Here is a 23,406-nt window from a genome sequence, read left to right on the forward strand (position 1 = left end):
TCCATATATATATTTGTAAACAAAAACAATCACATGTACTTTTAACAAAATAATACAAACAAAATCTATGTCATAGTCTATAGTGAGAATTACGCTCTACTAAATCTGAAGCTGAATTATATCTTATTTCACTTATTTATTTGAAAAATCATTGTTTTGAGCAAATATACATTAAAAGACTATATCCATATAATCCCTGGTTTTGTAATATGGGTTCTTAGAACTATTAGTTTAGTTTAGTAGCCCTAGTTTACATGTGGTTAAAACGTTTCATTAGAACATGTTTTCAAGCACGCAGAAACACAAACACATGCACACTCACTGTGCACCGCATCCCATGCGAGCCTTTTCCTGCCACGCCACTGCTGCGACTGCTTGTTGGAGAAAGAAGCAAATGGTCAGTAAAAGCTGCAGCCTCTACATGAGCCTCCCAGGTACATTCTCCTGCCTGTGTCCAGGGATCAGCATTCACCTGATTTCGTGCATGTCACCTGCCTCCGTGTTTTAAACTTACTCTAGCATGTGTCCTCAAATTGTGCATTGCATTGCTTTGCCCATTTTCAAGCTATTTAATAACGATATCATTTACATGATATTTTTAGAAATCTTACTGTATAATGCTGATACCATTAAATAGAGCCAAACATACCCAGTACCCAAGTAATACTGGGTGTTATTGTGAATAAAGCTTGCCCAATTCACAGAAATGCGTTATAAAAATAAGGCAGCAAAGATCATAGTATGAATGGAATTGTTGGGCGGTATTTTGGTTTTCTTCAGAGATAGGGGTGCCTGAATGCCTGGTGTAGTGTGTTCCAGCAGCCTTTGGTTAAAGGGGGAAAAGCAGGTTTGTGTTGGTAGTTGAGGGCTCTTGACAATGATGCTTCTGTCCCTGTGAGCAGGTAGTTGTCGGGGTGTCCTTATGGCTTCTTTCTACACATTGGGGGGAGTTAAACATTTTTGTAAAGAAGCAGGTGATAATTAGGTTGTCTTAAGCTTTCCTTCCTCTGTATTCGGTGTTTGTGGCGACTAAGCAGTCACTCTAGTGGCGTGTTGTGCTCGGACTTTGTATGATCCACTCTTGCTACATTTCTGGCCGTGCGTGGCAGGCTGGGCGCCACGGACACGCGCCTGCCGTCCTCGGTGGGTACCGAGGGCTGCTCCATATCTGATGATTTCACGGGGCTGTTTCAGCAGTCACGGAAGGATGCGCTGTTAGTGATGGAGTCTCCAAAGTTGGCAGAAAAACAGGGAGACCCTACTGGGAATTTATATGTGCTGCAGTATTTTATGTCCAATGGGTTTGTTTTAGTCTAGTTTTTGGGTTTCAATTTTATCGGTACAGCCTGTTGGAGACAAAGTAATTGTGGGGCTGAGATACAGAAAACCCTTTCACCTACGGCTCGCGGCTGCTGTTCCCTTGATGTTTTAGTTTCATGACTCTCTCCACCGAAATGTTATGGTTGTCAGGAAATTTTTGTTTTGTTTTTGCAGTGAAGTCTTACCTAACTTCCGGTCTCATTTATCTCAGAGCGTGTGGCCAGATACCGAGCTCACTTCTCTGCAGTTCATTCCGCGGTGTTTGCGGCGATACAGTTGGCCGTTTCTTCCCTTTTCCTGTGGAATCCGAATCTCTGCTCTGAGAACAGGGCGACTGTGGGGACAGATGTGCTGCCTTGAGGAAGATGTTAATTTTTTTAATGTTTGTTTTGTTAATTATTGTGGTTAATAGAGAATAATGAAGATGGATCTTCAAATTTAGAAATTCAGAATTCGGAAAATTCCCAAAGTACCTTTCATAGTCTTTGTCAATTTTAAAAAATTTTCAAATGTTATCACTGTGAGCTTTGAAGTTTATTTTACAACTAGAAACTTCCAGTGCCGGCTTTCTCGTGAATTGAGATGTGAGGAAAAGAGAATTTAAGGCGACTGCGTGGCTCTTACTATACATTATTAATTTAAGAATTAATTAAAGAGAAAAGTAAGCCCCCAAGCCCTAGCTAAAATTCATGACAAGGAATTGATAAATACCTCTATTTCCCTCCTCGCCCAAAGGGATAAACCTTATGTTTTATATTTTTCTACAGCTTTCTATTTGTTGCTTGTTTTATTTCCTGTCATCTCATTTCGGCCTTCTACCACTGTAAAGGAAAACAGGACATAGTGCCTGGCACATAGTAGGTGTACCATAAACGTCAGCTCTCGTAACTGTTGGCGAAGCCTGTTTTCTCATGAACACACCTGTTCGGGAGAATAATACCATTTGAAGAACTAGATCTGAGTTTACATCGTGCAGACTTTTCTCCTTGTCCTTCTCCCTAAGTTGGGGGGCAGCTTCTTCTGGAAGCCTAAATCTGCCCCAGAAGGCCTTGTTTCTATTCTGTCCCATGACATGGCCCCTTTTCATACTAAAAAACAAAAATCAGCCGCTCCGTCTCGCATCCCTTTGAATCTGATTTCATTAGCTTTTCATTGCAGCCCTGGACACCACAAAGTCTATTCATTTCATATATCATCTCAGATTTGAAAAGCACATGAAAATGTTTCTCCATTTTCAATATTGCGTGAGTAATGTTCCCATTGAAAAGTAATGGAGTGAAGTTGTCACTTGTCAGCACAGTTATTAAGGAGGACGAGTCTCAGATCTTTCTCTCATAATAAAATAAATCTGTCAGAAAATCATTGCGCTCACACTTTCTCACGCCATCAAGATGGAGACTTAGACGGTGGAGCTCCTTCCATTTTCCCCAGGTCAAGGTGCTTCTGCGTGGGGCTTCCCTGGTCAAACGCCGTCACCCTTCCCGCCGATTGCCAGCTACTGGGTGGTTCACATAATGCCAATGGCGCGTCCAAGATGATTGTTTCAGGAACTTGGCAAAGAAAGCTGCTCATTATTTCCCAAATGCCAACATTTTGTCGAAAAGATATTTTCAGTCTCTCCCTTCATTATTTTTTGCGGTATTGTACACTATTTTAACTTCGAATTTTCCATTTCCTAACCATCCAGAAGCAATAAAAGCAAACCATTAACTGCACCTTGATACTAATCAAGGTGTACCGTTAAATTGCACAGCTGACTTAGTTAATAGAATTTTTTAAATCATTCAGATATTAATTAAATATATACATTTATGTAGTACGTTTCCAAATAAACATTGAGGATTCCTTTTCTTCCTCGGCTACATTAACTGCAGCTTTAGAATGGGTTTTCCTGTTGGGCGTTACTTCCTATATGGTCCATTGGTTTCTAGTAATTGAATTTTGAACCCTTTAAAAAAGAATTAAAAGATAATTTTGCAGTGGAAAAGTTGGAGAAAGTTTAGAAAATTTTCTTTAAAATGATGAGTCAGTGGAGATGAACCACTTAACAGTCCGCTTGCAGGACGTGTGTGTGTGTGTGTGTGTGTGTGTGTCTGTGTGTGTGTGTCTGTGTATGTGTGTGTGCGTGCGTGTACACACATATAGGTGGTTTCTGAATGTGCCTAGGCAGGAACTGTGCAAATGGGCAGCGCCCCCGTCTGTGAACTGCAGCCCTCACCCCAATGCCAACTTTCCTTTTGCTTTGCAGTCTCGGAAAGGGAGCGACCCAGACAAAGAAAAGAAAGGCCTGGAGAGTCGGGCGGACAGCATCGGGAGCGGCCGAGCCATCCCGATTAAACAGGTACGCTGCCCCCCCCCCCCCGCCCTCCCCCGTCGCAGGAGACACACCTCCGGTCCTCCTCGAGATGCCGCGGGCTCGCGCGCCAAGGTTTGTTTGATGTGCTCTGTTGATGAATGTAGAAGTCACTCACTTGACATCAATTAGAAGAGGTTCCTGTGTGTATTAAAATGGGATCATTAGAATAAGAAGCGGGAACAGGGACAACAGATCTAATGAAGTGCAGTCTGCCCGCCTGCAGATGGAGTGTGTTTCGAGGCTGAGCTGGCTTCAAAGGCTGCCTTTGTGGCGCGGCTTTGATTGGGCCGCTGGCCGCCGGGCGACAGGGGTGAATCGGATCCCGTGCGAGCGCCTCTCGTGATCACGGGAGTAGCCCCACGTGGCCCTAATTTGCTCTCACAGACGGACATCTGAACACCGTTGCGGGCTGGTCTGTAACAACGAGGCAATTAGTTGTGATAATCATGGCCGGTGTGTCAGCTGCGCGCTCTTGTTTGTAATTTGCTAATGAAGGAATTGTAACTTTGATTAGGTTCAGTTTCATTTAGACCTTATTATATAAAGGAACATTTACAGCTGTAATGTGGGGCCTTAATTAAACTTCCTCATTACACAACAGGACTTGAATTCAAGCATTTGTTTTGGCCTATGTTGCTAGCCTGGAATAGGTTTTCATTAGCCCTGAAACTGGGTATTAAATTACTTTATGTCGCAAGTAAAAAACACTAGAATTCACAAGTGACGTATTTTGCTGTTACATTTCCACGGAGAATAAAAATAAAGAGTTCAACCCTGCGCAGTGGCTTCTGGAAATGTCATCTTTTAGTTTGTTGAAGAACGCCGATTGATTTAGCGACATTCTGCCTGAGAAAAAGCAACGCCGTGGGCAGGCTGATGGCTCTGCCTCTTAAGGACACGGCTCAGGACCGACGAGCTGCTCGGGCTCATCTGGCTTCTCTGCTCTCTCCCGCGGGCACCTGGACTCGATAGGTGCTGACTACCCCTAAAAAGGGTAGAGTCTTTCCACAGATACAGTTAGATTATCTCGTCCATGCACATTTCACCCATTTGAGACGTAAGAATGCAGCTTTAGCAGGGGCTGGGCCATTTTGGCGTGAAGCTGTGGGAGAGGAACGGCTTTAAATAGGGCTGTGTGTCTCGAGTGAGACCAGAGGAGGAAGTCCACAGGTTTCCTGGGAAGTTGGGGAACTGGTGCAAAGACCACACCTGTTCCGGCAGCGTAGCTGAGGCTGCCGGGCGGTGAGCTTCCTACCTCCTTGCCCGCAGGTAGGTCACGCCTCTGCCAGGCGGAGGAGAGACTGGTCTGGAAGTGGTAACCAAGGCCATCCTGCCTCTGTATGAGACACGCGCTCAGATGCCGGGCCACGGATGTGTGCGTTGGCATGGGGCGTCTTCTGGAGACATTCTCCTCCCGCCATATATTTTAAAGCAAAACAACAGTAAATAAACAACTTTCCCCTTTGCAGGTGGGTGATGTTTTCCCTATAAAACTATTTCTTTACTTTAGAGGTCCGTGCACATAATTGTCTGTTCTTCCTCTGTGCACTTATTTATAACCTCTCTGCCTAAGTAATTGTAATGTATAATTTTTATGTTGCTGATGCTATTTCAACCAGAATTATAAAAATTATTAGGTTTTTTTTTCATTAAACTGGTATCAGGACACTTACTTTTTGGAATATTAAAACTTAATAATAGACTGTTTCCTTACTTCATGTCTGTTGTGGATTTGGGTGGCAGTGCCAGCATGAGCCCCTCCGTGCGAACCAGGCAGGCCCTCGGTGTAATTGAAACCTTCACTCAGTTTGTACCCTGCTCGTCTGTGGAGGGGGCTGGCTTTACAGGCTGGATTTTCAATATGTGTGCAGATTGGAGTTGACCATCAAGCGTAAAATGAGTGTTACCCAGTCCTTGGAAGCCTTTCGATTGTGAATGTTCAAAATAAGTGTATTGAAATCTAAATCATGCTCTGATTTCCCAGTGACTCCTAGGCACAGCGAGCTGCCTGTCCCCCATAATTGCTCCACCCCACCCCACGTGCAGCCCAGGCCAGCTCCTTCCTGGGTCCACACCTGGCCCATCGAAGTCCCACTGTGGCAGCCTGTTCTGGGCTCAGGTTCCTCCTCTGTAAAATGGGGAACTGGGTGACGTCTGAATTCTTTGAAACACTAAGAAGTGAAGGTTCCACAGAGAATTTTGAAATTCTAACAAAACTGGATTTTTAAATTAGTAATGTTCAGGGAACCCTCCTCAGAGCCTTTCTGCGCTTCTTGCGGATTGATGCGGGTTTATAGATGGTGGCATCGATTTACCTCGCGTCCCTGTGTGTGCTGTGCTTCTAAAGGAACGTGGATCAGTGGACATAGTCTGAATCTCTAACCCTCCTGGTGTGATGACTTCAACGTGGAAATGAGTTGAGAGGATTGCAGGGGATGGGGCCTGACAGTGTATTACCTGGCCGGCATGTTCTAGAAACTCAACAGATTTATTTGTTGACTAGATGAACAATCAAATGAGTTATTTAAGTGCTTTACATGCAACCTCCTGTTTAATCCTCAGCATTGCTGCAGTTGAAGGAAACAGCTATGTTGTCCTTGTTCTAAATCAAGACCAGAGAGGGTGAGGGGTCTAGACCAGGCAGCTTGGGAGCGACGGGGCCGGTGTTCGGACCAGCCCCCTTCACCCCAGTGGGTCTGCTCTTCCCACTGCCGTTGATGAAAAGCCTTCAGAAAGCTTAGGAAGCAAAGTTATGTGTTTTAAATTAAGTATGTGAACCCTGAAAAAATATCTTATGACCACGTAAAGAAACTTCTAAGACTGTGCCTGCAGCAACATGTTTCTCCGGGGATCCCACAGCTGTGCTCAGCTGCTCTCTGAGTGGGAGGAGTCGTTTCATTCCCACCCAGATACTGGCCACATCCATGTCCTCTGCCCCTCTCACCAGCGACAGAGGACTTTGTCTTAACGCTCGGACCATGTTAAAGACCTGGTCTGCGTGATCGAAGCCCACACGCTGGCTAGCAGACCCTTTGCCTGAAGGCAGAGGAATCGTTGCAGAACCTCACCGGCCTTCTTGGAGTTGGTAATGGCCGTGGTTTCTGGACTGTCCCCTATTTGATCACTGCAGACGGCCCCCACCCACCACAGGAGTCTTGCGATGGGTGGCTTAGGACCCAGGCAAGGCCGTCTTCAGCCCTGTCTACAGCCTCGCTCCTGTTTTTACAGACCGTGCATGTGGGTAATCTTGACCAGGTTGTACTCCATCTTCTCCCTCATTCGCTGTGGGCACCAAGGCTTCCCCCCGCGTGGGAGCTGGCCGCATCAGGATGGTCAATGACTTTATCTTTCTTTCCCCCCTAATTAAAGATCTCTCACCAAGAATATGACTCATTTCCTGTAACGTAACTTCATTTCTTGTGGACCTGGGTCCACTGTGCCTTTTTTGTCCTTCCTGGGGTCTTGGGGAGGAGATTGGTTCAGAGAGTTCTGTTTCTTTTTTTTACTAATAAGATAAGGTCTATTTGAATAAAAATTAAAAAGCAAAGCAAGAAAAATAAAAGCCAAAGGCCCGGCTCAGCGGCGAGTGGGCTTGTCACGTATTAATTTTTCATTGCTGTGGAGAGTTGTACATACATAATCACTTGATTGCAGTGGGAGTTAGGGAGCTCCTATGGTGTCATTTGCATAAATCTTGTTAAGTCAATGGCAGTTAATGAAGTACAAATGAGCCCGGAGAAGGTGACATGCAAATCGTGGGTGGCAGATGGGAGGTCTGTTTGGGGGACGGCAGCTGTGTGCTCTCCTTTCTTTCTTTCCTTTTAGCATTTTTAATCTCTATATTTGAGTGCAGATACACAGCCACGAGCCTTGGCCTCCCCCTCGCAGACTCCTGGCCGGGCAGGGCCCTCTCCTCCGGCCCTGATGCTCACACTGCGGGAACAGAGACCGTCCGGCCTCACCTGGCACTTAGAGGTCTACGCTAGAGCGTATCTGAATTTTTTAAAAACCTTGGTCAGCTTATCTTGTCATACTTGCACAACTGGAAATGTATTATTTTTATTTGATGGGGACAAACAGAAAAAGCCCCTGCTCATTAAGTCTTTTGAGACAGTGTGTTTTCTCATGAGGTTTCAGAGGGTAAAAGAGTAAGAAATGCCATCTTTGCTTTGCTGTGCTTTGGTTTGGGGGTCTCCTCTTTGACAGCCAGCTGTATTTAGCCGTTATCCTCCCCGCCCCCGACTCGTGTTGGACCACTGGGGGATGGCGCTCCCAGGGCTAGAGAGGAATGAGAAGTACCGAAAGTGTCCGGGGCTCACTGTCCACGCCAGGCTGCAGCAGAGACCCCTCCCATCAGTGCAGACCCCTCAGAAGGGGCCCCCGGGCCTGGCTCAGCTTTGACCAGGGTGTCCAGCGCTGGTGGTTTTGTGCTTAAGGATTAAAGTGCGGTTGGACTCAGACCTCTCAGAGATCCACGAGCAAAGCGTCACCTCTGCCTACAACTTTGGAAGTTTCGTATTGATTTGATCAACTGGTTGATACTTTCAGAGGAACAAGTCTCTGTTCCCCGTGGCGTGAGCCCTCATGACGGCCCTCATGACAGACTGAGGGTCCCCCTGTCTCACGAGCCACCCACTCCGTTTGGTTCTTACTGCGCGGGTGTCAGCCGAGGCACCCATTCTCAGCTCTCGGGACTGCGAGGCGCTGCCAGGGGCCGCAGGTCAGACACGCTTACTTCTGTGATTCTTAGTGGACGCACCACAGGAGCAAAGTGTCTTCATATAAAACTTTTTTTTAAAGTCTTAATTTTGGCCTTGAACCCAGATGTCATGGCCACCTCGAGAGTCAACCGGTGAGAGCCGTTATTTTTCAGCAGCCGTCCGAAGCTACAGGAACACCCTTCCCGGGCTGTGACAGGAGGAGCCAGCCGCCTGCAGCATGCCCGTCACGCCCGCCATCGGGCCTGTGGACTGGTTTTGAGGCAGCGCGTGTTTTGATTCTCAGTTGTGTAGAAAGAGGCAATTGTCATTGCGTGGAAGGAACCTCTGGAGTTGACCCCTGGCCCAGCCCGCGTCAGGCCGCTGACCTCTGCCGCCCGGTACCTGCGGTCGGCACGAAGGTGTGTCGTGTGGCGTGGGCAGGATGAAAGCACCCGATGCCGCCTGCTTTACCGGCTCCTCAGAGTCGGACGCCATTCACGGCCGTCACGGGCTGCTTTCGTCGGGGAAACAAATCTGAAGATCGTGCTGAAACTTTACAGAGATTGGAAGAAAAAGGAATGGCCGTGGTCTTCCTTCAGAAACGTGGCAAGAGTGGATTCTGCAGGTGGGCGCCCCTGTCTGCTTCCTGTGCAGAGGTGCGACAGCGGGTGTTCATTCAGCCCGACGACACCGGAGCCAGGGTGAGGCGTGCTGAGAAGACCGTGTTCGCCCATGCGGCACATCAGCTCTGCCTGGGCACCAGGGGCCTGCTTAGTCCCCCAGAAGCAGACAATTTACTGACATGGACCCTGGTACCCCGAAAGCTAATTTATCTCACTTGGGCGAACAACTCCTGAGAGCATCGCATTCAGCCTGGTCCACGACAGCCTCAGACCGATCACGGTTCTTCGTTTAATGGGTCAGGTGGGTGTATCACGTATTTTTCTTTGACTCCTCAGACATCATAATGTCATTGGCAAAGCAGCCCGGGATATCTGGATGCCTACGTGAGAATTAATCGTCCTTCGTCTTTGAATGCACAGGGCACACCCTCCTTAGTCCCTGGAACTTTTGGCCGTGTAGGTGGGTGGCGGCGTGTTCCGTACAAAACACTCGACGCTTAATGAAGCGACTTTGGCCAAAACACAAAGTCCATCACTTAAATACAAATCTGGGAAGCAATTTGAACTACTACTTCCCTTGGTCTTGGTGACAGGAAGTAAGGTTTGCCGAGGTGCTCTACGTGCTACAAATGCCACACCAACATTATGTTATTTCCGAGAATGGAAGTTAGTTTTAAGACTCAACGTGTCTTCGGTGTATCCATAATCCAGGAGCTGGGATAATATCTACATGGTTTGTTTCAGCAAAATATTTATTTTCTTTGAAAGTTCCACAATGATGTTGAAATCTGGCTCCTTCTGAGCCTAGAAATATAAAACAACATACAAATAGAGGAAAGTTTCTGGAAGCTAATGTTAGCATGTATTGCCAGAATTTATTTTTGTCTTGATGAATCAATAAGATATTTATTTCTGGCATTATTTCTTATCAGACTTGCTCAGCTTGTAACAATTGGGGCTTATCCTTGTATAGACATGCCGTGGGTCCTCTCCTGGGGCTCGGGGAGGCAGGTGTCTGTGGTCCATGCTGGGCTCAGACATGGGCTGAAGACCCCCTCCCGTGACCTCTGAGGATGGTGGACAGGTGTCTAAGGGAGGTGTGTTTGAAGGACCCTGGGAGCCCCGCAGCCAAGGAATGGTGTCTTCTACTGGGCCAGAAAGGTGAGGGTGAGGAAGGATGAGGGAGTGGGGTGGACGCCATCCCGCTGGACTCAGAAGTGTGAACCGGCAGTCGCAGGAGGGGACTGGGAGCAGGGCCTCAGGGACTGGAAGGGGACCTGAAGGCTGGAGGTGTCTGGCTGCCAAGGGCCCTGGCTGCACTGCGGAGGGGTGTTGATCTCCCTGCGTCAGTTGTGGGGAGTTGGGCAGTGCTTTCCACAAAGCAGTGGTGTGAGTTGTGAGGCTTGTGACCCTGCAGAGCTTGGGCTGCAGGCTCCCAGAGCAGAGGCGCCCGCAGACTGTGTCCCTAAGAGCCAGGCCGGACAGCCTTTTCCTTTGGGCACAGTCTCCCTCCCTCTTCCTACTCTATCCCTGTAGGGTTTATAATGATGGGTAGTTATGATCTGCCAGAGTACTAGTGGTGGCCAGCGTTAAGTGACCACTTTCTGAGCACCAGGCACTGTGCTAGAGCTTTATACTGCCGTCCGTTCTACCCAGGAGCTACGATGGTCCCCAGTCACAGATGAGAAGAGGAAAGCTGGGAGGTGACGGCACATTGCACAGTGTGTTTGCTTGCTAGCGCTACCATAATAAACTCCCACAGAGTGGGATGATGTAAACAACAGAAATATACCTCTCTCAGTTCTGGAGGCTGGAGGTCCAAGATCAAGGTACCAGCCAATGTGACGTCTGGTGAGGACTCTCTTCTGGCTGGTCGACAGCCACCTTCTACTGTGTCCTCACATGGCCTTTTTTACTCTGTGCATACTCCTGGTGTCTCCCTCTTCTAGAAGGACATCAGTCCTGTTGGATTAGAGCCCCACTTATGACTTCCTTTAACCTTATATCCCTCCGTGAAGACCCTGTCTCCAAATATGGTCACACTGAGAGTTAGGCTTCAGCCTGTGAATTTTGGGCGGCACAATTTCAGCCCCGTAACACACAGCTAGTTGATAGCAGAGCTGGGACAAGAAGTCAGGTCTGAGTGGCCCTAAAGACCATCGGTAACATTCTCTGCACCTGCATTGGTCTTCCGTCTTAGGCCTTCCCGGTGTTACAATGTAAGGCTACTTTATTCGTGTCCAACATGTTTGAGAATCAAAAGAACCTATTCTAAGAGGCTGCAGGTGCTAAATGGGAAACATTCAAGATTTGAAGTATCCTGATTTGAGGGTTTAGGGAAACTCTCCTAAGTAGCAGTAAACTATTATCATTTGAAATAAGACTGTTGCTGGAACAAATCCTTCTACGAAGCGCGTGGCTCCCGCTCTACGCGATGCATTTCATAAGTATTAAGGCGTTTTAGTTCTGTTCAGAGGAGACCTCTGTCAGGTTGGTTTTGAAAAGAAAACCAAAACTCCTTTCCCAAACAAAGGTAGCTCCTCAGGGCCGTGGGCAAACGCCAGGTCTGCAGCTGGGGAAGACGAGGAAGAAGCATTTTCATTCAGCAGGTGCCCAGCATTCCATCAGCTGGGCCCCAGGTCACTATGCCAATGGCCACAGTGCTGTGTGTTCATTATTTATCCTGAGTATAAATGGTGATGCCCAGATAAATACATTCTTCCTTACTGAAAGGAAGATACGGCAGGAGCTCAGAGACCCCATGTCCAACTCGCGAGGCCTTTCACCTTAAAGATTACAGTCCCAACACATGATGACTAGCTATAAATACCATAGTCTTCACACGTTTGCAGATACTACACGGAAACATGTTAACCAAGACTCCTGAGCAAATCGTATAATTAAAGTCTTATTTCATTTTTGCATTATTTAATAGTTCCCGATAGAAGACTCAGTATCTCCTCGTTTAAGAACACAGACTTTGTAGAGTATGATGTCTTCCAAGCTGGGCTTTGTTCTTGGTGAATAGAGAGTGTGAAAGTACCTCACCCTCTGGAAGGAAGAATCCTACTGGCTGTCACGGTTTCCTGTTTTATTTGGAACCAGCAGCAGTGGAACTCCCTAGGGCGTTGGGTGTGGCTCTTGCACTGGACACTTTTTCCCAAAGGTGGTCGGGGAGCCCAGACCGTGCCTTGACTGTGCAGAGACCGAGGCTCCAGCCGCGATTGCTGCAGGCTCTGTGCTCGCCATGCCTGCGCCCTTGGTGAGCGTGGTTCGCTTGTTGTCTGCTCCGGAAGCGGTAAAGACGGTGGCGTCTTAAGAAGTCTTCACAGTCCTCTTTTTAGGCTCTTCAGGAAAGTCATCAGACAGTGGCATTTTTATCAGATAGTTTTGAGTAGCAAAGACAGTTTCCTTTCCTACATCTCACTAAGGGAATTTATTTTCAACTCTCTGATGGCCAAGATTTTTTTTTCTTTTTTTTTGGAGACAGAGTCTCACTCTGTTGCCCTGGCTAGAGTGAGTGCTGTGGCGTTAGCCTAGCTCACAGCAACCTCAAACTCCTGGGCTCAAGTGATCCTACTGCCTCAGCCTCCCAAGTAGCTGGGACTACAGGCATGTGCCACCATGCCCAGCTAATTTTTTCTATGTATTTTTAGTTGTCCGATTAATTTCTTTCTATTTTTAGTAGAGACGGGGTCTCGCTCTTGCTCAGGCTGGTCTCGAACTCCTGAGCTCAAACAATCCGCCCGCCTCGGCCTCCCAGAGTGCTAGGATTACGGGCGTGAGCCACCCAAAGACACCACAGTCCCTTGGCACCAAAGCTGATAGCTATAATTAAATTTGTAGAAATTTGGTGAAATATGAAATAGGCATAAAAGAGTCTGTTGTTTTGGGAAATATATTCACAGTTAGACATTTTCTATAAAATACCTAATATTATAGTTATGTTTGCAGACTGGTGAAAATGGAAACATTAAAAAATACTAAAACATCTTAAGGCCGTCCCAAGTCTAGTCTTCCCAATACAGTCAGACCTATATCCTGTTATATTTACTTCCTAACATTTCCCTCTGCTTAAAAAGTCATTAAATTAACCAAGTTATTGTGTGAGCTTTATAAAAAGAATGCTGGCAGTTATGTGCTGAGTGCTTGTTCATTCCATTAGATGATTTGATAATAGGACTTCATTTAATTCTCTACCAACCTGAGATACAACTTATGCCCGTTTATGGAGGAAGAGTCTGAGGCTGGGGGAGGTTAAGGCACGAAGGCAATGTTACAGAGCTCGTAAGTGAAGGAGCTGGGTTTCAAATCCAGGAGTCCTCTAGAGTATGTTCTAGAAGTCTGCCCTGTTGCATTTTCCCCGATTCAATCTGTACTCACCACAACTGTCTTTTCTGTACAAGACTAAACATCAGGGACGTGGCGCACTCTCCTCGTGGGGTACCAGGGGGACATGTGCTTTATGCAGGGGCTGTCCTGGAGAGCCCTGCTGTCGGGCGCCTGGACCAAATGAAGTCTTCGAGCTTTGGCATGCATCAGAGTCCCTTGGGCCCAGAGGTTGACTGAATATGCGAGTGTTGTCTCATGAAATTGCATTTCTATGTTCCCAGAAGATGCCGTCTCTGCGGTCTGGGAGCCATACTCTGAGATCCCCTTTCTAGGCACATGGGGTCACTTGAGGCTTCTTTCCTTTCCTGTCTCACACACAGATGGCTCCTAACTTTGGTTGGTACTGGTCCCTTTAATCTGTGCTTGTCAAAAGCTTCCTGTCCTCAAGGCACATGTGAAATGCCTTCTGTTCAGGAAAACCTAGCTATGCCTGACAGATACAATGTCTTCCCTACTGCCTCCTCTGATGCCTTGTCTGGTCTTGGGGTCTCGCTTGTCTTCCCTGTTGTATAGACGTGTACATCCTTCATGGGTCTCCCCTTCTGCGTGCTTCCAGATGGTGCACACATTAGATCGTGTTCTCTCTTCCAACGTGTCCACAGAGCAGGGGAGGTCAGTGAGACGTAGGGACGTAGGGAGCTGGGGGCTGGTGGTGATGATGGCGGCCACGGTAGTTGTAATTGGTGGGCTGGGTTAATAGCGTGAAATATTTTCCTTCACTAAAACAAGTTTCATGTTTAAAAGAATATGCTATATTGGACAAGTTGCACTCTATATTAAGTTACATTTTAAGAAACAGTATAATTTTAAATTTAGTAGTCTCTAAATTTAACTGTTTCATGTATATAAGGTACTATATTTAGGTTACACAAAAGTAGTCACTTTTTTTTAATCTGTAAAGAATAAAACTTTTGTGAGTGACCCAAAATCATTTCAGAAAACTTGGTTTCTTCTAAAACTTCTACTTTTCAATATTCATAGGAAAGAAATTTCATCTAAATAATAACACAGGACTGTTTTTGTAATTGCCGAAATTTTACTCCATTATTCAATCTGCATCGACCACAGTCTTTATGATTGTAAGTAGCGCTAAAAACAAGAATATATTTATCGCCAAGAAATTCTGTAGAAAAAATTGTTTACATTTTTCATGTACAAATTTATTTTACACAAATACATAAATATCAGACCAGCTACACAGAAATACCGGTGGAGATGTGAGCAATACACAAAGAGATGGTTGGAGATAAAGATCAAATAAACACAGGCGGAAATCTGTCCTTCCTTTGCTCATATCTAAGGTAGTGGAAATTTAATGAGAAATCATTTTACACTAAAGTTTATCATTAACAGAGAATGATAAAATCCTTCGCTAAGAAAAGTTAGGAGAAACAGAGTTTTAGAAATGTACTGCTCTAGTACTGAAAATCGACCCAGTCCTCTTAGAGGATAGTCTAGCAGGAATACATAGAGGACATAAAAAATTTGATTCTCTTTGTCCCAGTAATCTGTCTTCTAGAAGGTTATGCCCAAGGGAATAATTCACTAGGAGAAAGGGAAAAAAAACCTTAAGTGTAAAAAAAATGCTCATCTCAGTGATTTGTAATACTAAAATTCTGGGAGCCACAAATGTTCAGCAAGCAAGGAGTTAAACTAGTGATTGCTAACTGAATAGTATCAGGACATACAGCAATTAAAATGGTCAATTTGAATACTCTTTAGAGATGTGAAACTGTTTATAAAATAGTATGTGAAAGCATAAAACTGTATCTTTATAATAATTAGAACATGAAAATATATGTACATTTGGTTTAAAATTGGGAAAATAGGAACACAAACAAGTGAATTGGGGTAGGATTACAGGAGAACTTTTAAATTTTTGTTTTGAAATAACTTTAGACTTGAAGGAAAGTTGCAAAAAGTAATAGAGCCCCCATGTACCCTTTCCCCAGCTTTCTCTAATGTGAACATTTTTACCTACAGTACAGTTATCAAAACCAGGAGATTAATATTGGTGCCCTGCTAGAACCAAACTGCAGGCCTTACATTCAGATTTCCCCAGTTTTTCTCTTAATGCTCTTTTTCCTCTTGGGGTCCAACCCAGGGTCCCTTCTTTCATTTCATGGCTTTGTTGACTTCACATCTGCTCTGAGACAATTCCCCAGTCTCTCTTACCTTTCACGAGCTTGATATATTTTAGGAATATTGGCAAGTTATTTTGTAGAAAGGGCTTGAATTTGGATCATCCGATGTTGTCTCCTGAGTAGACTGAGGTTATGCATTTCTGGCAGAAACACACAGACGCTTTGTGCCCTTGGCTCCCTTAGCCGGAGGCTGGCGATACCCACCTGTCTTACTATTGGTGGCTCAGCCTTGGTTATCCGGTTAAGGGGAAGTCTCCAGATTTCTCCCTTGAGTTATTATTTTCCCTTTGATGAAGATAGTGATGAATATCTTGGGGGAGATACTTTGAGACTATGCTGATATTCTGTAAATCATCTTTAATGATATATGGTGTTCAATAATAAGTAGGCTTAAAAAATGGAAATGATTTCCTTCTGATAAATGTGCACAGTCTTAAATAAAATGCCCTGGGTACCCTACATGTGCATGCACGCGTGTGTGTGTGTGTGTTTGTGTTTGTTTCTAGTAGAGCGGAGCTTATTTTCCCGTCTTTTATCCTGGGTAAATAGAAGTCTCAATACCATGAAAGGCTCCTTTGATTGAGGGAATGTCAAGAGTGGTTGTTATATATAAACTAGTATTTTTAAGTATTGATCAGGTAATATATGCAACTCAAAAAGATTTCATAGCCTGATTGTCCCAATGTTATTTTTTCTTATTTCATTGGTCTCTGAGAGAATAAAAAAATATATGTGTATGTATATATACATGTATATTTACGTAATGTACATGCACTTCTAATTCTATAGATTAACCATGAGATTTATTTTTCCCTGTGGTCTTCCTGTGTTTGACCAAATACCCGAATGCTCTCCTCTTGTGTTCATGCTAGAATTACGGTGTATTTAGCCCAACAAGTGTGTCATTTTTAAAGCTGGAAGGGATCCTCAATTTATTCATAGGGAACTTAGTTCCAGGAAAGTGGAAGAACTTGCCAAAGGTCCCTACTGGGTGGCAGGGCCCAGAGCCCATCCTTTCAGTGGTGCCTCCCAATGCTCTGTAACACTTCTCGGGCATTTTCTTCTTCTTTGTGCGCTTTAAAAATGAAAATAACAAATAATGTTTGTTTATTGTTTCAGCCCCAATAGTTTGATTGTGTTGTGACTGGTCGGTTTTTTCTAAGTTGGATCTTTAAGCTTCATACTGTTTTATCTGTTTTTTAAGCATGAGGAAGGGAATAATAAAAAGCGCTATGTTTGAGAGGATCTGGTTCCTAGGAGTGGACACAACCATCCTTCCTGTGTTTATGTGGCAGCCTCGCTGATCTGCCAGCAGCCTGTGAGGCCGGGTGGCATCGTTCTTTACATTTTACAGACAAGGAAGCTGAGGCTCCCCTTGCATGATGTCATGGAGTCTGGAAGAGGCAAAGATGAGGTTCAAACCCAGGTTTACTTGTTCCCAAAACCTGCGGTGTCCACATTGAAGGGCCTCATCTACTGCTGAGTTCCCAGTGTAATTTTGAATATATTAATATTTTAAAGATATATTAAAAACTCAGGCACAAGACAACACCCAGAGACTGCTGCAGAAATGTTTTCTGAATAGCGCCAGTGCTGAGGGGTCTTCGGTTGGTGGCATCCGTGTTCCACGGTACAGCTAGACCTTCTGCAAGATCTCCCTCCCCTTAATGCAGAAATCCTCTAAGTGTGTTTCGACAGCAGTTGTTTGTAATTGGAGTATCTAGAATTCACTGTGGTTTTAATTAGTTGATTACTAGTTCTTTAAAATGTACTGTACTCACTGTGGGTCTTGCAAATTGGTAACTGGTAGCTACCAGTATAATTAAATATCTCAGAGCACTTGGCTGCAGTAGCATTGAACTGTGAAAAAATAATGTTGTCTAGCCAATCAAAAAGAGATACTTGTAAACTCATTTACAGCGTCAGTGTGTGTTAGGACCATCATAGAGATGCTTATTGCAGGAGAAATTAAAGATACAATTTTGTGCTAAGAGGCAATATAGAAATTAGTTCCTGAATTACTTGTTAATTGATTTGGTAATTCCCTGGGGTCTGCATGCTCTTTTTTCCCCCTTTTTGTTGTTGCATTCAGTTAACAGTGACTATTCCCAGAGCAATAAAAATATTTTCCACACTTAGATTGGATGTGCCCTTACATCAGACTGCCCACATTCATATTTGCAGCACCAGAAAGTACCTGCCTTAAATACAGCTGTTCTTTTCAGGCATATTGTAGTTTTATGTAAACCCATCAAGGTAACCAGTGTGTTCATGGGATTGGATAATTTCAGCAAAAGGAAAGAATGTTTTTATTATGTCTCATGTTTATAAGCACTTTCCTGGTTTTTTCTTTTTTTGTAATGGAAACACCCCGTTTTATCAACAATGGAGGAGATTCAGTAGACTTGATTTATGGGAGTCTTTTCTTATTGTTTGCAATTCAGCAAGAATAACCATACAAAAGATCATTTGTAGAAAAGTGCAAATTGCTACTGGAAATGATATTGGAAGAAAATGAGACCTGTTTCTCCTCGTTGAAATTGAGTGTGGATAAGAGAAGCCACAGTGAGCCACAGGCTGGTCTCAGAGAGCCCCGGGGCCTGGCCTCCGGCCTTGCCGCCCTCTCCCCTCCCCTTCCTGCCTGGTGGCTGAGGGGAGTGACACTGGAGTTTGTAAACACCTGGTGCTGCATCTGCGAGGGACAGAAACTGTTAGCCTTTTGAACTTTTGAAGGAAGATCAAACTACGCTTTGGACAGCATAGCGTCCTTGGTTTCATTTTGAGGAAGACATTTCTAATATCTTGTTGGCTGTGCTTGCGGCCTGAAAAGCAACATGAAAGACTTTTGAAAAATGTCATTACGTTAATTTTAGTCCGGCCTGTTATTTTCTTCTGCTGGCCTCCCCACGATCACGTCCATGTATAAAATCATTATGATTTTGGTTAATTAAGGCACTCGATGTGCATTATTACAATGTCCACTTTTGAAAATAGATGGTGATATTTTATTTTCAGAAAATGTATTTAGCAATGTCCATTAAAAAGTATAAGGTTATGGCTAGAACGAATTCTTTGTAAATTTGACACAATTATTCATTTGTGTTTCGAGTCAGTATCAAATGTTAAGCACCCAGGGATGGAGGGGGTGCTCGTTACGCTGCCATGGCGCCATGTCCTTTGGTGGAAGAGTGTTGTGGCCAGTTGTTGGCTTGGGACAGAGGGAAGGCGCATGCTGCCAGCTGGCAGAGCTTGGTGGCACTTTATTCCAGATTCCTCTCAGCTGCCCCCAATGGGGTCGCTTAGTTTCCTCCTTAACCCGGGTTGTTAAGAGCCGGGGAAGCCCAGCCCCTGCCAGTTCGGGGAGGCTGCTCGGGCAGGTGCAGCGTCCGACCAGGGTGAAGGAAAGGTGGGCGTCGCCTCCCCACGCATTTTGTTTTTATTATGCCGCTGCTCCGCTCCCTCATATCTTTTTAAAACGTCTCTTTCACGGAACTAGCTATGCCGAAAGTTATTTCATGGACTTCCTCTGGAGGGCCCTTTCTCCATCACCGTCCCCTACAGAAGGACTCTGAAAGATCGAAATTTAGCTGAACAACCCCGAAAGCAATGGTTTTATAACCCTCCCCCCACCCAGTTTCACTAACCCTTTTTACGTCAGGTCCACGTTCCTTCAGTTTTCAGGTGACATGGATGGTGGGTCCCCTTCTTGGGGACTTCACACCGGCCCTAACCCTAAGGGGGCCAGGGACGGGGTTCTACAACGCTGGGCGGTTTTATAGTCTGAGCTTACGCTTCTCCCTAACTTCCAGAGGAGAGGAAATACATCCCCTTTCAAGAGTCAAAGGACATGGCTGTAAACATCTATTTCAAAAATATACTGACTTTTACTTTCTGCTCTATAAACGTAGTTTGTGTTTGAGCACCCTTTCTGCCATTCATCAGTTAAGCTGCTGATTGTTTTTCCCCGAATGTCTGAGTGGAATTGGGTCTCCAGGACTCCTTGCTCAGGCTGTGGTTTCGGGGCTTTGACCCAGGGCACGTCTCCCGCCCCCACGGTCCAGGGGCTTGGAGCAGGAGGTGAGGGTTGCCATTGGAGCTCCAAGGTGATGAATATTTCTACTTGGTATTTCTCATGATATTTCTGCACTTTAATGACTATTTCTACTAATACTCGTACTAATAATTTTTAATGGTTCACATTGAGCAGGTGACATTTTGATACATTAATGAGCCTTATCAATGACTTTTAAAAGTTCTTTCGTGTGCCAGAATACTTTGCCGCAGCCCCCAAAGGAAGGGGAGAGGGTGTGGCTGTGGCCGTCATCCCTCCCCTGCTCTGTCTCTGAGCATCCGTCAGGGGTGTCATTCCAGAGAGGAACGTCCATGGCTGAATCATGTCACAAGCGTTGGATGACACTGCCAAGATTTGCCGTGGAAGATTTCCCTTAAAACGGTTTGCCTGCACTAAACGTGTTGAAATACTTGAGAAATGTGAGCCTGGCATATGGAAGGGTGTTTTTCAGCGGTGGCCGTATCCCACGCTGGGATGCAGAGGACATTGCTAGCGTGGCTGGGGGAGAGGCTGTAAAGGAAAGTGGAGGGAGGCTGCCCTGGCTGGTTGGAAACGGTGCCTTCCAGAGCAAGCAGCCTGGTGCAGCTCCTGCTGGCAGCCACGTGCCTCCCGGACTGCAGCCTGCCCAGGCCTCTGTGGGTCCAGCAAGGAGCAAACGCACGAAGGATGTGGACGTTGACAGAATTAGAACAACTATCCCTGAGATAGATCAGAGTGGATCGAGATCCTGAGTTTTGGTTTCTTAGGGACAGGTGTTTCTGGGTTATTCTCAGGTTTCTGGGAAATAGTGGGCTTAATTCAGTATCCTTCTCAGGTACAGGAATTGTCAGAGGAGGAAGCATTTTGAAAACAGTGCAATAAGTGCTAATAATTTACGCTGCGTCACTGTGTGCTGGGCCCTGGGCTGACCCCCTGTGGTGTTGGCCACTGACATGTAAGCACCACAAGGTCAGGGTATGTTTTTTGTTTTTTTTATCTTTTTGGCTGCTAGTATATCCCAAGCCCCCAGAGCAGCTCTAAAATGAAAAATCTCAGTTCTCGGAACCACCTTAGTATAGTAATATTATGTAATCCCCACTTGACTGACAGAATGAATGCTCAGAGAAGTCGAGCCACTGCTTCAGTGTCACACAGCATGGAGTGGTGAAGCTGACACTTAAGCATCATGCGGGACTGCCTGAAAGTCACGTTTGTTGTGGGAGAATAGTGGAAAATGCCTGGGGAGCTGTTGCGAGTGGAGTCTGTGTCATAAATGATAAACGTCTGAAATTGGAAAGCTAGACAATAGAGTAGAATTTAGGCACAAATTTACTTTGCAGTCATATTGTCCTGAGAGTGGAAGGTCAAGGAGAAAAGTCCGGAAGCTTACACTGACCCAGCATTTCTCAAGTACATTCCAGGACTGTCAGGTCCACACATGACTTGGGTGTCACTTGGTGTCCCTGTTCGAGGACATGCTGGGCCACACAAAGATAACAGGTGTGTTTTTGCAGGACTCATGGAATCTTTTCCATTCTAACATGCGGTGGAACCTCCGAGAAAGGACAGATTTCATGTTCTCTTTCACGAGACACATCTCTCAGATACTCTCACCCCAAAGCGCTGATCCTCAATTTAGGGGCTCAGGCGTCGCTGTCTTAAGCTGCAGTTTCATAGCCTGGTGTAGAGGTCAGTCTAAGGCAAATATTTCCATTTGTTCCCTGTAGTTGTTCAACACCCGGGCCCCTGGTCCATTGTTTGTCCTGCCACGGGGCTGGAAGCGGAGCCGGGCCGTCCTCGGCTAACGTCGTCCGTGGACCTTGCAGAGGCCCTCGCTCTGCGCCCGCCTGCCCCGGCCTTGCTGTTAGTGACGGCACATTTCATTGTCTGAAGGGAGCGAGCTGGACCACTGTGGCCTCTGTTGGAATTTCGGTTTACGCATCAGGGATTCATTTCTTCATGTCTGTAATAGGGCGGGTGGCACCGGCAGTCCACCACCCGCCTTTCCAGAGGCAGAAGCAATTTTGCGGTGGAGAGACTGTGGTTGTGTTGCCCAAGTTCTAACTTTAATAGGAACTTTGAGACCTTGTGAGCAAGAAAGGGCTCAGCATTTGACATCTGAGTTAATGTTGGCCAAATACACACAGAGTTGCTCCTGGAGGATTCATTCATACTCTGGACGAAGTCAGTTTTGAGACATTAATCATGATTTTAGCTTATTATATATTGTGAAGAGATTTTTTTTTTAACGCTGATGATAAATGCTTTTTAATCTTTTTAGGCTCTCTATGTATTTCCACGTTTTTCTTTGTGGGAAATCCTTCAGACTACACGATGGTTTGGTCTCTTAGCATGACGGTGAGTCCGTCCTTGCATTGTAGGTGGCCACTTTGCGCTGGGCTGCGTGGTTGACACAGGTGGACAGGAGGCGCCCTTGGCCCCTCTGAGTTTGTCCTGCAACGGGTAGTGACAATGTGCTGAGAGCCAGAGACGCGTGGGTGGGTGGGTGGGTGGGAGGCAGCCACATCTCCCCTCGGGGATGGCAGCATGAAGAACTGGCTGTAGAGAATGGGTGGGACTGGGCTGGGGCAGAAGGAGCTTCAGGAAGTGACAAGCAGTTTGGGGGACAGGCATGTCTGGGCTTGAAGGACAGGAAGAAAGATCAGGGGCTGTGGTTAGGACAGTGTCGTGCAGAGCTTCGGCGGCTGGCGGAGTGTTTTGAAGACATTGTTCAGGGCCAAGGCCATCATTTGCAAGGAGGGGCCACTGTGACCCGAGACGGGGAGGCCCACAGAAGACGTGGACAAGGGAGGGCTCGATGCCGCAGGATTTCTCCATGACACGCAGTGGACCAGACCCGACTGCAGTCGCCATTTGGGTGCCGGCGGTGGATTGTTTTGCTTAGTAAATTAGTTGTATTTAAAAAGTCTGCTTAATCATTTAACGGATTGATTTTTCTTTGCACTTCGCTGATCTCAACGAGGAGATACGTGCTGCTGTCAGTTGCCAGAGAGTCGCCTTTCCTCAAATCAGAGCCGGCCCAGAGTTTTCTGACTGCAAGCACTTTGAAGCAGTCTGTTCCATTCATTGTTTTTCTTTCAAAGTATTTGTTTTATCAAACATTTGATAATTCAGAAAGCCACTGGTAAAGCATCCTTTGCCCAGGTTCCTGCACGTCGGGGAGTTGTCCAGTTCAGAGGTGCGACGTGCTGGAAGCTCTCTGCGAGATGCTTTGGGGGCTCCGGAGGCTCAGAATTCATTTCTTGGGAGCAGTGACGTTGGGAGGCAGGGGAGGGGCGTCTAGGTTCCGGGCGAGCCCGGGCAGGTGTGCTGCCGCGGTCACTAACGGGGGGGGCTCCCAAATGTACCTGACCGCGGGTTGGAAAAGCCATTTACAGAACGTTTCTTCCTTGAAATTTTTGAATCACTTTACTTCTGTCGGAGGGTGTTAAAGCCTTGTTGCTCTCAGGCGCTCCTCTCGGCAAGTCCGGGGTCCGCTCCGAGCAGAGCCGTTGTTAGCTGGTTAGTTGTCTACAACTAAATCCCAGGGGCCTGGGTGAGGGGACTCCTGACGAGAGCACCGGTGGGATTTGTGTCCTCCCCTGCCTGTCCCAGTAGGTGAGTCCCAGGAAGCACCTCCGCCGGGCGGGCATTTCCTAGGTTTATGGGATGTCCTGTGCGTGGCGCAGGCGCGTGCCTGGCGGGAGACTCCAGTGGTACTAGGCCTCCTGGGTGCTCTGCGGGGTCACAGCTGTTGGGGTCACGTTCAGGACTTGTTTGACTGGTCCTGAGTGTTTCGCTCTGCCTCTTTTTTTTTTTT

At 46.1% G+C, this 23,406-nt stretch overlaps 1 protein-coding gene across 4 annotated transcripts in view; it reads left to right on the forward strand.

Annotated features, from left to right (window-relative positions):
* Positions 1 to 23,406, forward strand: part of AGAP1 (ArfGAP with GTPase domain, ankyrin repeat and PH domain 1) — a 544,117-nt gene that overhangs the window by 269,746 nt on the left and 250,965 nt on the right. For 3 of the 4 annotated variants that reach the window (XM_012648855.1, XM_012648857.1, XM_012648858.1), the window contains exon 9: positions 3,569 to 3,661. The exons of the other annotated variant lie outside the window; for it this stretch is intronic. In XM_012648855.1, the coding sequence (XP_012504309.1) occupies positions 3,569 to 3,661 (93 nt within the window). The remainder of the gene's footprint in view (positions 1 to 3,568; positions 3,662 to 23,406) is intronic. 4 annotated transcript variants of the gene reach the window in all.

Source organism: Propithecus coquereli, unplaced genomic scaffold (assembly GCF_000956105.1).
Source record: "Propithecus coquereli isolate 6110/MARCELLA unplaced genomic scaffold, Pcoq_1.0 Scaffold295, whole genome shotgun sequence".
Lineage (NCBI taxonomy): Eukaryota > Metazoa > Chordata > Mammalia > Primates > Indriidae > Propithecus > Propithecus coquereli.